This window comes from Mastigoproctus giganteus, chromosome 3 (genome assembly GCF_048544385.1).
Source record: "Mastigoproctus giganteus isolate SK-2022 chromosome 3, ASM4854438v1, whole genome shotgun sequence".
Classification (NCBI taxonomy): Eukaryota; Metazoa; Arthropoda; class Arachnida; order Uropygi; family Thelyphonidae; genus Mastigoproctus; species Mastigoproctus giganteus.
Genome location: NC_143577.1, coordinates 3,684,430 through 3,702,021, shown reverse-complemented (window position 1 = coordinate 3,702,021; position 17,592 = coordinate 3,684,430). Strand labels below are relative to the sequence as shown.

Here is a 17,592-nt window from a genome sequence, read left to right as displayed (position 1 = left end):
CTTTATACCAAACACGATCGAAAGCCTTTGAGATGTCAAGAGCAACTACTTGTGTTTCACCTAACCTTTCCATTGAATTAATCCATAAATGGGTAACATAAGCCAGAATATCACCAGTGGATCGACACTGACGGAATCCATACTGGCGATCGTTGATCAGAAGGAAGGTTTCTAGGTAGTTTAAGAGTTGGCGGTTAATTGATTTCTCCATTACTTTAGAAAGAGTAGAAGAAATTGCAATGGGACAATAATTGGATGGGAGGTATTTGTCACCCTTTTTAGGAACTGGCTCGATATGAGCAAATTTCCAAGCAGAAGGATAAACACCTTTGGAATAAGAAAGTGAAAAAAGGCGACAAAGAATACGAGTAAGTTCAGGAGCACAGGTTTTGAGAACAATTGAAGGAATACCATCGGGACGTGGAGCTTTCCTAGCATCACGATTTGTCAAAATCCTTCTGATATCCTTTTGGTGGAAGATCACAGGAGGCATTTTGAATGGATCATGTTGGGAATGGTGGGAGGTGTTTTACCAAGATCATTAATAAATGAGTTGGAACAAAAATGGGATGCTAGCAGGTCAGCTTTATCCTTGGCTGAAGTGACAACAGAACCATCTGGTTTGGACAGATGTGGGAGTAGAGATGGGCAAAAGTTGCAGTTTTGTCAAAAGACCAGAATGCTCGGCTACCATTAGGGCAAGAAGCAAGTTTTCTACTCTTAGCCTGTACAAACTCTAGTCTGGACTGATTGATAACTGCTTTACAATTGTTGCATTTAGCATTAGCATTAGTAGAGGCATTTGATGCAAGAAAGCAAGCTTATGCAGCATCAGCCAAAAAAAAAAAAAAAAAACCACTTCCACTTCACCCCTCTGTTCCTTCAAAATACCTGGCCAGCTGAGCCTTAAACTTATTTAGGCTATCAACCTCCACGACAAGTGATGGAAGTCTGTTCCACCAACCAACCACCCGCTGGCTAAAAGCAAATTTCCGCACGTCTATCCTACATCTGTCTTTCCTCAATTTGAATTTATGCCCTCTCAGGTGATTATTCTGAGCTAGAGGAAGAATCCCATCAGCATTGAGCATGCTTAAACCATTCAAGGCTTTATACACCTCTATCAGATCACCTCGCTGGTGCCTAGTCTCCAGACACTGTAATTTGCAAAACATAAGCCTTTCTTCGTAAGAGCACGCCTTTGTTCCATTCACTAATCTTGTTGCCCTTCTCTGTACTCATTCCAGCAGCTCTACATCCTTCTTGAAATGAGGCCTCCAGACCTGTATACAGTACTCTAGGTGTGGCCTGACCATTGCCTTATACAAGGGAATAATCACCTCCTTATCCCTGCTGGAAAAATTCCTGTATATCATTGACAATACTCCATGAGCTATTCTTGCAGCCCATCTGCACTGCTCAGAGAACTTCATATCTGCCTGCACAACCACCCCCAAGTCCCTTTCATTCTCTACCACTGTCAGTGTAGTACCACAGAGTTGATACGTTGCTCTGGGGTTGCTGTTTCCCATGTGTAGTACTTTACATTTGTCAATGTTAAACTTCATTTGCCACCTCTCAGCCCATCTACTCAACCTTTCCAGATCCTGTTGCAGCAGCATAGTGTCAGTAGTGTCCTTAATAACCCTGGCAACATTTGTATCGTCTGCAAACTTGGACATCAAGCTTGATATACCATCATCAATATCATTTATAAATATAGAAAACAATAATGGACCCAACACTGAGCCCTGAGGGACTCCACTAATAACATTAGTCCACGATGAGCAGTGTCCATTGATTATAACTCTCTGTCTTCTCCCCCTCAACCACCCCTTTATCCATAGCAGCAATTTGCCTCCAATGTCACACTGCTCCAATTTGTGTAGCAGTCTTCCATGTGCAACAGTATCAAAAACCTTTCTAAGATCCAAGTATATAATATCAAAGCTATTCCCTGCATCCAGTTCTTTTGTGACTGCATCATAGTATCCAATCAAATTGGTCAGGCAAGACTTCCCCTTAACAAAACCATGCTGTGTCCGAGCTATAACTGAAGTCTTGTCTAAATGATTCTGCAGTGCTTCTTTAACCAGTGCCTCCATTAATTTTCCTGGAACAGAAGTTAAGCTCACAGGTCTATAATTACTTGTGTCAGCCTTTGATCCTCCTTTGTGAATTGGGGTCACATTTGCACATTTCCAGTCTATGGGTACCTCCCCTGAGTCCAAGGAAGCTCTCATAATTATGGCTAATGGTTTGCTTACTTCCTTTAATATAACTGGATAGATCCCATCCACCCCAGGTGCCTTTCTTGTGTTTATCTTCAACAATTTCTCCTCCACTTTACTCCCAGTTATTTCAAGATTCTGTAGCTTACTGCTAGAGTTGAATACACCTCTGGCATTCCCCTTGCTGAATAACTCCTCATGTGTGAATGTTGATGCAAAATATTCATTTAGTTTGTTAGCTACCTGAGCAGGATCATCAACAGTTGACCCATCAATATCAAGTGGACCAATCTGATTCATCCCCTTCCTTCTAGAGTTTACATAAGTAAAGAACTCTTTTCTGTTTTTCTTTGCATCCCTTGCCAAGGATTTCTCGTAATCTGCCTTCGCCTGCCTAACCTCCTTTGTAACTTGGTTGCATATCAACTTGTATCTATCATAGGCTTCTGTGTCGTGTGTTAATTTGTAAGTATCCCATGCATTTTTCTTCTCTGCCATATGCCTCATTAATTCATCTGACATCCATTTTGGCCTAAACCTTGAACAATATTTCTTAGTTGGTATGTAAAGCCTAGTAGCTTCCAAGATAATTTTTTTTTTTTTTTTTTTATGAAAACCCCAAACACGAAAGTTATCAAAACCTATAGTACATAGTACCGTGCATGGGTTAAAGGAGAAGTATGGGGGGTGGGGGATGCCGGAAACTTTGCTCTAGAGACTAAACATGGGTTTCACCACTTCAAGCCTCCAATAAGCAAAGTGGTGGTATATCACCGGTTGATGAAAGTCATCTACCAAGTTCTTTGAATGCTTCCCATTTTGAATTTGCTGTTGGTAACATCATCAGTTGGTCCCACTGTATAGAATTTAAATACTGTCTCAGTCCATCGTAGTCACCTTTATGGAAGCAATAACCCTTCCCTTTACCCCTAATGGTAGTTACGTCTTTGAGTAAATCCCACTTCAGCACACTGTGATCACTGCCACCTAGTGGTTCATTTATCTGCAGATTCTTAATGCATGAAGAATCACTGCTGATAATCAAATCAAGAGTATTACTCCCTCTAGTTGCCTCCCGAACATGCTGATGTAGAAAACAATCATCCAATAAATCCACAAAAGCCCTGCTAGTGTGTGAGTGACCAGCCCCCAAATTCCAGTCAATATCTGGGAAATTAAATTCTCCCATTATAAGACTCTCTGATTTACTGGCCCACTCCATTTCCCTGTACAGTTTCTTATTATACTCATCAGAGTCATTAGGCCTATAGCACACTCCTACTCTCAATGTTGATCTCCCAATGCTTATGTCACACCAAACTGACTCAACACTGCACTGTCCAGCGATGTCGACTGGCTTCACTTCCTTGGTTTTTATGTGTTTCTTAACTAATAGCATAACCCCTCCCCCCTTTCTATTCTGTCTATCCTTTCTGTAGAGTTTGTACTCCCCAAATTCCAGTTCTGCATTCCTTATTTCTATGTGACACCACATCTCTGATATCCCAACAATATCTGCCTTTGATGCCTTGAGCAATACCTCAAATTCATAAAATTTATTTACCAAACTCCTAGCATTGGTGTACAAACAAGTATACATGCACCTGTTATTTTTTTCTTAGCTACCCTAACACAACCCATGTGTTTACTTGTACCGCAATGGCTCCCAGCAGTCTCTGAAATATCAAGCATCTTGTTTTTCAGGCTTCTGCTCATTCTAATAGAAGCAGTGCAAGAATCTCTTTCACCTCTGCCAGTGGCTACTGTCAATCTATTGGTCTTTGTCTCCCCCCAAGCTAGCAGTTTTCTGACCCACCTAACACTGCGTCGATAGCATCAGCAAATATTCTTGCACCCTTTCTATTTAAGTGTATCCCATCCCTGTAGAAGAAGTCCCTTCTCTTAACAAGTACAGACCAAGCTGAAAAAAATTCTACCCCTTGAGCCTTGCACAAACTTTCCAGGGCCGAATTGATCGACAAGGCTCTCATCATATACTCCCTCCTATCGCGTCTGGGCATAATTGCAGACACTTGCAAATTCAACACTAATTCACGGCTTTTTTTCAACAGTGACCTGTACTTGTTAAGTCTGCCGGTCTCCTACTCTTAATATCATTAGTGCCAACGTGTACAACCATATCACCTTTTGTGCCCTTAAAAGATGATGATATCCGCTCTACAATGTCATCAACCTTTGCCCCTGGCAGACATACCCTGGTCCTGTTCTATCTATCCTTTTTAAAAAGCATGTTCCCGGTTTCCCTGACAATAGAGTCACCAACAACTACTAGTTCCTGTGGGACCAGCACATTCTGTCTCTGGGGGTTGCTGCTGTGTTACACGATGACCATGTGCAAGCTCTGGCGTTAATGTGGGCAGCTGAGAGCTTGATGGGCCCTCACTTTAAATCCTTCGAGGGCATGCACTCTGTCCTTCAAGCTCTCATATAGGCCCATAACAACACTGAGTCGTTGCATGATTTCGTTAGACTCCTTGCATCGCGCACACACAAAGACATCCCCCATGGCAATATCATGTCCCGTACCCGATTGCTCCACAAACATCATGCAAGCAGTGCATTTTAAAAGGCTGTGATTCAGAGGGCAACTGCCCCCCCTCAGTTTTCCTCTGAGCCACAGCACTCCCATTAGCTTGAGCCTTTTGCTTTGCTGCTCTGGTCTGAGTCATGATTTCGATTTAATTTCATGATATGCAACATTCTTCTCTTGGCACATTTATTGGAAAACCAAAGTTTAGATAAAGGACGAGATTTTAAAGTGGAGTGGGGGATAAAGGATTCCATTTCTGCAAGAATAATTTCACTGACATGATCTGAGCAAACGCTGACATCAGAAGTTTTGAAACAGTAATCCGACCAAGGAAGAGAAGAAAAGAAGTCTCGCAGGTCATCCCATTTTGCATTCTTGTAATGCCAAACAACACGAGGTTGGGAATAGGCATGAGATAAAGGTTCAATTGGAGAAGAGACAATCACTAAGTTAGGATCTGACGTGCCTAAAGGACCTCTCACTTCAACCGTGTACTTAGAAGGGTTGTTTGTGAGGAAAAGATCAAGCGTATTGGCTGTATGATTAGAATTATCTGGTATTCTTGTAGGTAAATGAACAATCTGTGCAAGGTCATTAGTAATTGCAAAAGCCTCAGCAACTCGACCAGCTGGATCAGTGTGACTAGAAAACGGAAGCCAGCTGGAGTTGTGAACATTAAAATCACCAAGAAAAATTACCTCACTGTTAGGAAAGTTGCAAAGAGAGGAAGTCAAAGAGCTCCAAGTGATTAGTGGAGTTCGGAGAACGGTAGAGACAACAGATGAATTTGACACAATGAGGTATTGAGATTTTAAGCCAGGGAAGATCAAAGAGAGGAGATTCCAAATTGCCAAGTCTCTGACAGGGAATTATCAGAACGGACATATGCACAAGTACCACCTTTGAGGCAAAAGGAATCATACAGCAAATAATTTGGGCATCTGAGATGAGCAGTAGTTGAATCAACTGATAACTGAGATTCTGTCATAAAAAGTACATGCGGTTTGGCAGACTGCAAGTGGAAATGGACATCGTTGAGATTAGAATTGAGATCACGTATATTTGTGAAATGAATTAGGAAGTGCTTGGGAGGTTTAGATCTTTTCGCAGATAAGCTTGCCCTATTAGTTTGACAATTCATGGAGTATTCAATTGTAAGAAAAAATGGGTGGGACATGCTGTATGAAGTAATGAAATTTTTGTATATGGCATACACATGGTAAGAATATACCCAGATCCTTGACATAACATGGCCTCGACAATACTTCCCGCATACACACTACTCAGACTCCCTCCAGTCACTATCTGACAGAGAAGAGGTAGCAAGATTATACAATAGCTGATCCGGAAGCCTCCTAGAGAGTTATCAATAGGTTCGGTCCGGTGTACTAACGAGTGGCCGGCCTGCAGACACCGTTTTAGAGCTGTACCCTCGAAATGTAAGGAATATTTGGTCTCGCTAGGATGTTCATCATAACCTCAAAAGTCATCAATCATACTGCATGATGGAAGGGATAGGGAAGGGTTGACCGGAACTTAGCTCTAGAGACTAAACATGGGTTCCACCACTTCAAGCCTCCAATAAGCAAAGTGGTGGTATTGATGATCCTGTAATGCCTCTTTAACTGATCTTCTCTGATCCTACTTGATGATGATGCAATGCATCTTTACCCATGACTCCATTATTTTACCCGGAACAGAAGTTAAACTAACTGGTCTGTAATTACCGTGTTATCCTTCCCCCCCCCTTTGAATTGGGGATACATTTGCACATCTCCAGGCTGTGGGGATCTCCCCTGAATTCAAGGATGCTCTCATAATTATGGCTAAGAGTTTGCTTACTTCCTTTGCCACCTCCTTTAATATAACTGGATAGATCCCATCAACCCCAGATGCTTTTCTTATGTTTAACTTCAACAATTTCTTCTCCACTTTGTTCTCAGTTATTACAAAATCATTAAGCACCCTGCTACAATTTGATAACCTTCTGGCATTTTCAAACCTTAATAACTCTTTATGTGTGAATGTAGATGCAAAATACTCATTGTTTGTTTGCTACCTGAGCAGGGTCATCAACAGTCGAACCATCAATATGAAGTGAACCAATCAGATTCGCCCCCTTCCTTTTAGAGTTTATATAAGTAAAGAAATCCTTGCTGTTTTTCTTAGCGTACTTTGCCAAAGATTTCTCGTAATCTGCCTTCGCCTGCCTAACCTCCTTTGTGACCTGATTACAGACTAGCTTATATCTGCCATAGGCTTCTATGTCACCTGATAATTTACATGCATCCCATGTATTTTTCTTCTCTGCCACGAGTCTCATTAGTTCATTTGACAACCATTTAGGCCTAAACCTTGAACAAGATTTCTTAAAAGGTATGAAACTTTTAGTAGCTTCCACGATTAATTCCTTGAATACTTCCCACTTAGAATTTGCTGTTGATAACATTATCAGTTGATCCCACTGTGCAGAATTTAAAAACTGTCTGAGACCACTGTAGTCACCTTTATGGAAGCAAAAACCCTTTCCTTTACCCCTGATGGTAATTTTATCTCTAAGTAAATCCCACATCCATACACTGTGATCACTGCCACCTAGTGGTTCCTTTATTTGCAAATTCTTAATACACTAATGATCACTGCTGATAACCAGATCAAGAGTATTACCCTCTCTGGTTCCTGTCAAACATGCTGCTGCAGAAAACAATCATCCAATAAATCCACAAAAGTCTTACTAGTATGTGAGTGACCAACCCACAAGTTCCAGTCAATATCCGGAAGTTAAAATCCCCCATTATAAGACATTCTGATTTACCAGCCTATTCTATTTCTCTGTACAATTGTTCATTGTACTCATTCGTGTCATTAGGCCTATAACACACTGCTACTCTTATTTTTGCTTTCGCAGTGCTTGTCACACCAAATTGACTCAACGGTGCACTGTTCATCTATATCAACTGGATGCACTTCTTTTGATTTTATGCTAACCCTGGTGAACCGTCGTTAGCATGGGCGCTCGGAGCGGCCTGCTGCTGCTGTGCAGTCCCATTTTCATCAGTGATCAATGTACTGTGTTGTGACACATTACTGCCGTCTCCAGCATTCCAATTACCAACTAGTTGCGCCACAGTTGCACTTCTCTTGCGATGTATCATCCGAGAGAGGCTTCACTCATCTCAAGCATCGATGAGCCGTGGTCGTCCAACGCATCGCCGATGGTTCCTGGGTTTCCCCTCCTTGGACCACTTTCTGTAGGTACTAACCACAGCTGACCATCAGCATCCCACCAGCCGTTCCGAATATGCTCTGACCCAGTCGCCTGGCCATTACAATTTGGCTTTTGTCAAACTCGCTTAAGTCTGCTGCCTTTCGCATCTGAAGAACAAGAGTAACACTGATTAACAGAACTCAGTATCAGGTGTTTTTTATACTGTGTCCCAACCTGTGCCATAGTTCACCTGCAGTTGCTTCGATTTGCACGACTAGCTGGTCATAATGTTTTGGCTTATCGGTGTATATATACACAGATAATATAGCATAAGTTGTTGATGCACCTAAAATCCTACAACAACACTCATCACTTGTGGTCTCTCTCTCTCCACATTAACCATTACAATTGCAACTTGACAGATGGAATTTGTTCCAGCAATCAGCTACCCGCTGGCTAAAGGCAGTTTTCCCCACATCTATTCTATGACTGTCTTTCCTCAATTTAAGTTTATTCCCCCTCACATTCGTAATCTGAGCAAGAAGAAGAATCCCATCAGCATCGAGCCTGCTCAAACCATTCAAAGCCTTATACTTCAATTCTGACCCCCACACAATCTCTAGGGAAGCTTACCTGCCTACCCTTAAACCATCCACAGTAATAGTGTACCACTTACTTCTGTCAATAAAAACTATAGATCGGGTTGCAAACTAGATATCAGAATATTTACATTATCCAGCCAGCATCCATTAATAATCTCTACTTTTGGTCTGTGGAACAACTCCCCATTCATATGTATTTCCAAAAAAATGCAACTTACAGAAGTCAAAGTGGGAACAAGGTTTTCTTGCATACCAATCTTTAACCTGTTGATTGTCACTATTTTAATAGGATCTCCTAAAAAAAAAGTAGAATGTGCATTAAAAAAAATTAAAAAATAAAGGTGGACAGTATGCTCCCTAAAAAAAAAAAAAATCTAAAATATCAATAATGGTATTGTGATCACTAAATTCACTGTTTACAGCATGGCATGTTAAAAGTTTGCAATTTCTGTCTTGTTTTGCCATACATGGAATTCTCTCAAAGCATTCATCAAATCATCATACTCACCAATTGTTGTATACAGTGAATGTCATTTGCCAAACTGTTTCGTACAATGAACTGTCATGCATTGTTGCATACACCAAATTGTCATACAGGGATTTGTCCAACGGACTGATATGCGGTAAGACTTCGCTTTCATTCCTTTCACCACTCTTGTTGCCATTCTCTGCATCCATTCTAGCAGAGATCCCTCCTAAAATGGGTCCTCCAGACCAGAATGCAGTTCTCAAAGATGGTGCCTAACCATTGCCTTGTACATTGGAATAATCACGTCATAACTGCTAGCAAAGTTCTTGTATATCATTGATAAAATGCATTGATCAGAGAACTTTATACCTGACTGCACAATTACCCTCAGAGGTGCATTATAGCCAAAGCAGCTTATGCACCATCAAACTCCCATAACAACAACAATTACCCTCAGCTATTTGTCATTTTCCACTGATCTGAGTATAATACCACACAGCTAGTATGTTAATACCAACTTTAGGAAGGATGTAGATCTGTGCAGAGAAGGGCAACCAAATTGGTGAGGGTTACAAAAGGATGCATTAGCATTAGCAGAGGCATTTGATGCAAGAAAGCAAGCTTATGTAGCATCAGCCAAAAAAAAAAAAAAAAAAAAAACCACTCCCACTTCACCCCTCTGTTCGTTCAAAATACCTGTCCAGCTGAGCCTTAAACTTATTTAGGCTATCAACTTCCACGACAAGGGATGGAAGTCTGTTCCACCAACCAACCACTCGCTGGCTAAAGGCAAATTTCCGCACGTCTATCCTACATCTGTCTTTCCTCAATTTGAATTTATGCCCTCTCAGGTGATTATTCTGAGCTAGAGGAAGAATCCCATCAGCATTGAGCATGCTCAAACCATTCAATGCTTTATACACCTCTATCAGATCACCTCGCTGGTGCCTAGTCTCCAGACACTGTAATTTGCAAATCTTAAGCCTTTCTTCGTAAGAGCACCCCTTTGTTCCATTCACTAATCTTGTTGCCCTTCTCTGTACTCGTTCCAGCAGCTCTACATCCTTCTTGAAATGAGGCCTCCAGGCCTATATACAGTACTCTAGGTGTGGCCTGACCATTGCCTTATACAAGGGAATAATCACCTCCTTATCCCTGCTAGAAAAATTCCTATATATCATTGACAATACACCATGAGCTACTCTTGCAGCCCGTCTGCACTGCTCAGAGAACTTCATATCTGCCTGCACAACCACCCCCAGGTCCCTTATGCTCTAACTAAATGCTCTAACCAGATGCTTTAACTAAAAGAGGCTTCAGTTCTACAAATTGCAGCATCTGGAGATCAGGCACCTGTAGGGTGATCTGATTGAGGTGTTTAAGACCTTGAATGAATTGCATAAGCTGAATGTGAATGGCATTCTTCCCGTTGCTGAGACTGCACACAAGGGGACAAATTTAAGTTGAGGAAGGATGGGTTGCAGGAGAGATGTGCAGAAGTTTGCCCTCAGCCAGCGAGTGGTTGATTGCTGGAACAGGCTTCTATCTGTTATTGTGGAAGTGGATGGTTTGAATAAATTCAAGAACTAAAATTCTTGGAGGGCAAGGATGGATGAAATGTGTTTTTTTTTTTTTTTTGGCTGATGCTGTTAAGCTTGCTGTCTTGCACTACTGCTACTATAAACAGCAAGGTGGCAAGCATTACCATCAGCTGGACCTCTGAGAAACCACTTGCCAGCTGGGTGCTCCATCTCTTTATATTCTGCCCCCTTCCTCCAGAAGTGTGGGAGGGAAATAAAGAGATGAAAGTGTATAAAGAGGTATGGAAATCATTTGAATCGAAATGAGACTTTGTAGCGTGGTCCAAGACTTCTCGATCGTGGGTACTGTTGACAGTGTACATCCTAGCATTATCATGCAGCATGTCTTCATGCAGTAAACCAAGCTATTTACAATGGAATAGTCCCTCCTATCCAATACAGCATATGACAGTAGTACTCAGCATTCAGAATGTCACCATGGTTAAAGAAATCAATAAAATGCATATTTTCATGGTCCCGAAACACCATTGTTATGACCTTCCTTTGGTAATGCAGAGTTTCTCTATAGAGGGGAAATGACTGGCATTTCACATCATGTATGCTTTTCTTAGTTTCTGTGTCATACAAAATGCACCCACTTTTGTTCTCAGTAACAATGTACTGCAGGAACTGCTTGTTGTTATTTGTTATTTGGTTTTTAGGAGCATTAGCAACTAAGGCCATATTGCTCCGGGATATGCGGTGGTCATTCCCTGACCTTTCCGCATCGTCCTTATTTGGTGGTGACGGGCTCGAACCCCGGTCTAATCAAGAAGTGTGTGCTACGCACTGCTGCTCCTTCCCACCTGGCTACGGAGGCGCCAAGCAGGAACTGCAATCTCCTTTCTGTTAGTAATGCTTTAGTAATGCCTCACAAATCGATGGATATCGATGGTTCAACTGTTCATGATCCTGCTCAGGTAGCTAACAAACTAAATCATTCCCCTTCCTGAATAACTCCTCACACGAGGAGTTATTCAGGAAGGGGAATGCCAGAGGTGAAGTAAACACTGGCAGTGAGCTAGATGATCTTGTAATAATTGAGAGTAAAGTGGAGGAGAAATTGTTGAAGATAAATACAAGAAAGGTGGATGGGATCTATCCAGTTATATTAAAGGAGGCAGCAAAGGAAGTAAGCAATCCATTAGCCATAATTATGAGAGCTTCCTTGGACTCAGGGGAGGCACCCACAGACTGGAGATGTGCAAATGTAACCCCAATTCACAAAGGAGGATCAAAGGCTGACACAAGTAATTATAGACCTGTGAGTTTAACTTCTGTTCCAGGAAAATTAATGGAAGCACTAGTTAAAGAAGCACTGCAGGATCATCTAGACAAGACTTCAGTTATAGCTCAGACACAGCATGGTTTTGTTAAGGGAAGGTCTTGCCTGACCAATTTGATTGGATACTGTGATGTAGTCACAAAAGAATTGGATGCAGGGAATAGCTGATATTATATATTTGGATCTTAGAAAGGCTTTTGATACTGTTGCACATGGAAGACTGCTGCACAAATTGGAGCAGTGTGGCAAATTGTTGCTATGGATAAAGGGATGGTTGAGTGGCAGAAGACAGAGAGTGGTAATTAATGGAAACTGCTCATCGTGGACTAATGTTATTAGTGGAGTCCCTCAGGGTTCAGTGTTTGGTCCATTGTTGTTTTCTGTATTTATAAATAATATTGATGATGGTATATCAAGCTTAATGTCCAAGTTTGCAGACGATACAAAGGTTGGCAGGGTTGTTAAGGATGCTACTGATGCTATGCTGCTGCAACAGGATCTGGAAAGGTTGAGCAGATGGGCTGAGAGGTGGCAAATGAAGTTTAACATTGACAAATGTAAAGTACTACATATGGGAAACAGCAACCCCAGAGCAACGTATCAACTCTGTGGTACTACACTGACAGCAGTAGAGAATGAAAAGGACCTGGGGGTAATTGTGCAGGCAGATATGAAGTTCTCTGAGCAGTGCAGATGGGCTGCAAGAATAGCTCATGGTGTCTTATCAATGATATACAGGAATTTTTCTAGCAGGGGTAGGGAGATGATTATTCCCTTGTATAAGGCAATGGTCAGGCTGCACCTTGAGTACTGTATACAGGTCTGGAGGCCTCATTTCAAGAAGGATGTAGAGCTGCTGGAATGAGAACAGAGAAGGGCAACAAGATTAGTGAATTGAACAAAGGGTTGCTCTTTCGAAGAAAGACTTAAGTTTTGCAAATTAGTGTCTGGAGACTAAGCACCAGCAAGGTGATCTGATAGAGGTGTATAAAGCCTTGAATGGTTTTAGTATGCTCAATGCTGATGGGATTCTTCCTCTCGCTCAGAATAATCACCTGAGAGGGCATAAATTCAAATTGAGGAAGGACGGATGTAGGATAGATGTGTGGAAATTTGCCTTTATCTAGCGGGTAGTTGGTTGGTGGAACAGACTTCCATCCTTTGTTGTGGAAGTTGATAGCCTAAATAAATTTAAGGCTCAGCTGGACAGGTATTTCGAACAAACGGAAGGTTTTTTTTTTTTTTTTGGCTGATACTGCATAAGCTTGCTTTCTTGCATCATATGCCTCTACTAATGCTAAATCTAAGTTCAGCACTTTTAACCAGGAAATGATAGTATGCTGCAAGCCACTGTTGCTCTAACCTCTGGAAAAGCACCTTGCTAGCTAGGTACTCCTTCAGGGGTATATTACTTGGTACAGGATGGGACTGTGTAGTAGATGGTCTGGAACCTCTCAGTCATTGTGCAATTCTTTTGGCAGCCAATGTACACAAACATTTCTGCAGTCCAGAAGCTTGTGAAAAATGCCATGCACTACTTTGACGTTTCAGCGCACAATAATGTGTAGAGCCTGTCAGTGAGACAGTAAGCTCTCTCTCTGGCAATATCGGAAAGCTTACTGTCTCACTGATATGTTCTCAGTTGCACCTGTCTTCTCTGATTAAGCAGGTGATCAGTACACTGTTGTGCACAACAAGTGTATGTGGTGGAAGCACTTTGTTATCCAGGTCACTCGTTTTAAATGTTTTTCCTGCCATTATCAAAGGAATTGCACCAAACTTGTTTCACTATTGATATTTGGTTCATACACAATCACATAAAGGTATAAGAGCAGAAGAAATTCATCTAACGAATTTCTCCTAGTACTCACATTTTCAGTAGTTTTGTAATCTATCATCTGATAGTATAGTGATCCAACATGTGGTGCAATCTCATGGTTGTATGAGGAAAGAGATGTATATGCTCCCTTTACTTAATCAAACCTGCTTGTGAACCACTTTTTTTTTTTTTTTTTTTTTTATGTGCAGTTATCTTATTTTTTGAACTACACTAATAAAGACATTTAGGTCAATAGAATGTTCCAGTTCATGTTCATTAATAATATTCAATATTTTGAACAATGAACTAAAATATGTTACACATATTTAACAAAAAATTGTGAACCATTTTAACAGGTCATTTCACTCAAATTGTATGGAAAGATTCAAAGTCATTTGGGGTAGGAATAGCAAAGACAGGCGACAGCAAAACAGTTGTGGTTGTTGCAAATTATAGTCCTCCAGGAAACTTAATTGGAAGTTTTAGGAACAATGTTCCTCCACCCATCTAAGTTTATGATGCAATGAAAGATGTTCAAAATGGGATTCAGCAACAAAAAGCCTATAACAAGGCCAGAAGACAGTTGTAATTTTTATTCTTCCTATATGTAGTGCTTCATTACAAAATGGCTGTATTGTGTAAAAAAAAGGCAATTCATGCTTATTCTTGTATATATACATTATATTTTGTTAAATTTCATTGTAAATGTCAAGTAAGGTTAAATCAGCAATGTAAGTAGGGCATTATGATAAAATAATATATAATAAAAGGAAAAGAAATAGTATTAAAAGTTTTGTTAAATGTGTCTAGAGATGTTAATTGGAAAGTTTTCCTTTTTTTTTTTTTTTGCTACACCACTGGCTAATATGTAAAAAATTATATAATACATCATAGTTTACTCATAAATTTAACTACATAAGTAATGTAATGGCATTGTTTGATTTTATCTCATATTGTGGCTACCTTCATGAGATACCAGGTATTGCACTACTTCGAATAAATGCTTCTCTAGTAGAGGAGACTATTGTTATTTATACTCAGTGGGCACCACAACCCAGATGCGTTTCGGAGCTTGATGGCTCACTCATCAGTTGGGCGTCAAAAAGTAAAAAATTATCAACATGTGCCAAAGTAATACTGTGCCTTTTTCCTGGGTCCCAGCTGTGACCCCACAAAAAAAGGCACAGCCAGGACTGCATATATTTGTCCTCTTCTACATTAAGATTTAACTCCTTTCTTGCATGTTGTATGAGACTCAACTGTTAACATGAGTATATTTATAAACTGACAACCAACAGTCTATCTCATATACTACAATGATCAAAAACCTAAACTGGGTGCCAGAGAAAAACTTGCTTCAGATTAAATAAAATAGTTATACTGCAGTGACAGCATAGCCTGATTACTGTCATTAACTCACCTGCCAACCTTTGCATCATCCACAAACTAAGACATTTAAGTTTGATTAACCTTCATCAATAAATACTGAAAACAACAATGGGCCCAGCACTGAACCTTGTGGCAACTCCACTAATAACATTAGTCCATGGTGAGGAGTGCCAAATGATAGTTGCTGTCTTCTTCCACTCAACCATCGCTATCCATAGCAATAACTTACCCTTAATGCCACACTGCTCTAATTTTTAAGCAAATTGGAGTGGGTATGTCTTTTATATCCAACAGTATCAAAAGCTTTTCTGAAATTTAAAGTATACGATGCCACTATTATTTTTGGCATTCAGTTCTTTTGTTACAGCATATAGTATGCAATCAGATTGTCAGACAAGATTGCTCCTTAACCAATTTATGCTGTGAATGCAGTATAGCTCTCGTCTAGATGGTCCTGCATTAATTCTTTAACCAGTGACTCCATTATTTTTCCTTGAACAGAAGTCACACTGTCTGTAATTACTCATATTACTGATTCCTCATTGTGAACTGTGAAACACTACATATGTAAGTGTAAATATCTGCTATTACAAAAAAAAAAAGTGCAATAGTTATTTAAATGTTAAAACAATTTTAATCATTTTCTGATTGCTAAGGTTCATTTGCTATAAATTCACAATGGCAAGACATTTTGAATACAGTATCCAATTCTGGAAGCCACACTTAAAGATACAAAATTTCTAGAGAAGAGCAGCTAAATTGGTAAAGGGTACTAAGCATTATTTCCCCATGGGGGGGGGGGGTTAATCAGAATAGGCTTTAATCAGCTTTCACTACGTGACATGAACAATTTCAAAAACTTCCGCTCCACAGGAATGTGTGTGTGTGTAGTAAAATACAGTATTACACAGTGCGGTAGTCATAAAATTAGCAGAAGGTATAATCTATGAATGTTACAAAAAGCAAAGAGTATACTGTGCATATCAGGCTTATTAATTGAATTCACTTCTATCACACAGAAGTTGCATAAAATTACAAGTATTGCCTAAAAATCAATTCTAATAAATTTATTTTTTAATTTTCAGTAAATATTTTAATTTTTTTTTCAAATCTTTCAAAAACCAGAAGGTATATGCTGTTCACCTAAAAGAATCTAGAGGTATATGGCATATATCCATGTGTACCCTCTACTACAGCCCTGATATTACCATATTTAATGTTCTCTCATAGTACAGTGTATTATTGTAACATTCTCCATTTCAGCATTAAAAATATCCAACTAAGGAAGTGAGGTACTATTTCAATGAAGGTATTGAAATAGTTTGAGAAATATTGCTCACACTGCAACTGACTTCTGTCGATACTGCTGGAGGACCATGTTGCTCTTTCCTCCTTTTGCTCTTGAGAAATTACTACACTTAAAAACTTAAGTCATTTCTAAAGCCTCAGCTCTGTGAACATGGTTGTCTCCTAGCAGAAGACCAACTAGTTATACAAACATACATCCAGAATACAGTCCATGTGGTTTATCAATTAAATTTTCCTCACTTGATTAAAAAAGAGCTCTCTGCATTTGCCCTGATGTCCTAATGCTGTTGCTATGTAGAGATGTGTAACATTAAAAATCATTAAGGAAAATTCCTTCACTGTTTGAAAATTTAGACCTGAGAAAGTAGTCAGATTTCTAAATGATTAGTGAATTTAGAGGATAACAAGGGCAACAGATGAGTTTGACAGGATGGGGGGGGGGTAGATTAAAGAGATCAGGAAGTGATTAGGACTATATGATTGATTAAGACAACTGTTTATAACTATACATGATTAAGTAAAAAATCAAATCCATGATCAGTAACATTTTAAAGTTCATGTCATCAAAAAATTATCTTAATTCATTTTTGATTATTTGCCAGTAGTGGCTTCAATATTAGATTTATTCTTTACGTGTTTGGCAGAGTTTATAAATACCCAAAGATCTGGTGTATACTGATGCGAGTTTTTACTAACATCCCCCCCCCCCCACACACACTCCTCAAACTGTTATGTTCTTGCAAGTTGGGAGCATAAGAGCTTAGTTTACTTTTAAGTGCCTGGGTTACTGCTATCACTACAGTATATACCCCTCCACTGGGAGTATAATATCATAACGGTATATATATATATATATACACACACACAGCTATATAAAAGATTACAAAACTGGGTTTCCTATTTTTGATACAAAACTGTTTATAATTTTAATTCTGTATTGTGATAACTGAGTAACACAGAAAAAGAATTAGAAAGAGTGCCATTTATTAAATCAAACTAGTCTCTAACTGTACTATTTGTTTTCCAGAAAAGCCAACATGATTCTAACAGTATATATACAAGTCAACAAAGAGTTCAAAAAAGTTCATGTACATATATGCATCGTTAGGAATGGCTAAAAAATACTACTGTTCCAGTATTTTTTCAAGAA

The 17,592-nt window shown here is 39.7% G+C and overlaps 1 protein-coding gene across 1 annotated transcript in view; it reads left to right on the top strand.

Moving 5' to 3' along the window:
- The window catches only part of LOC150087619 (Golgi-associated plant pathogenesis-related protein 1-like), a 54,967-nt gene extending 40,711 nt beyond the window's left edge, over positions 1 to 14,256 (top strand). Inside the window, exon 5 of the mRNA XM_090369829.1 lies at positions 14,102 to 14,256. Coding sequence (XP_090225955.1) covers positions 14,102 to 14,256 — 155 coding nt within the window. The remainder of the gene's footprint in view (positions 1 to 14,101) is intronic.
- Positions 14,257 to 17,592: the final 3,336 nt, after the last annotated feature.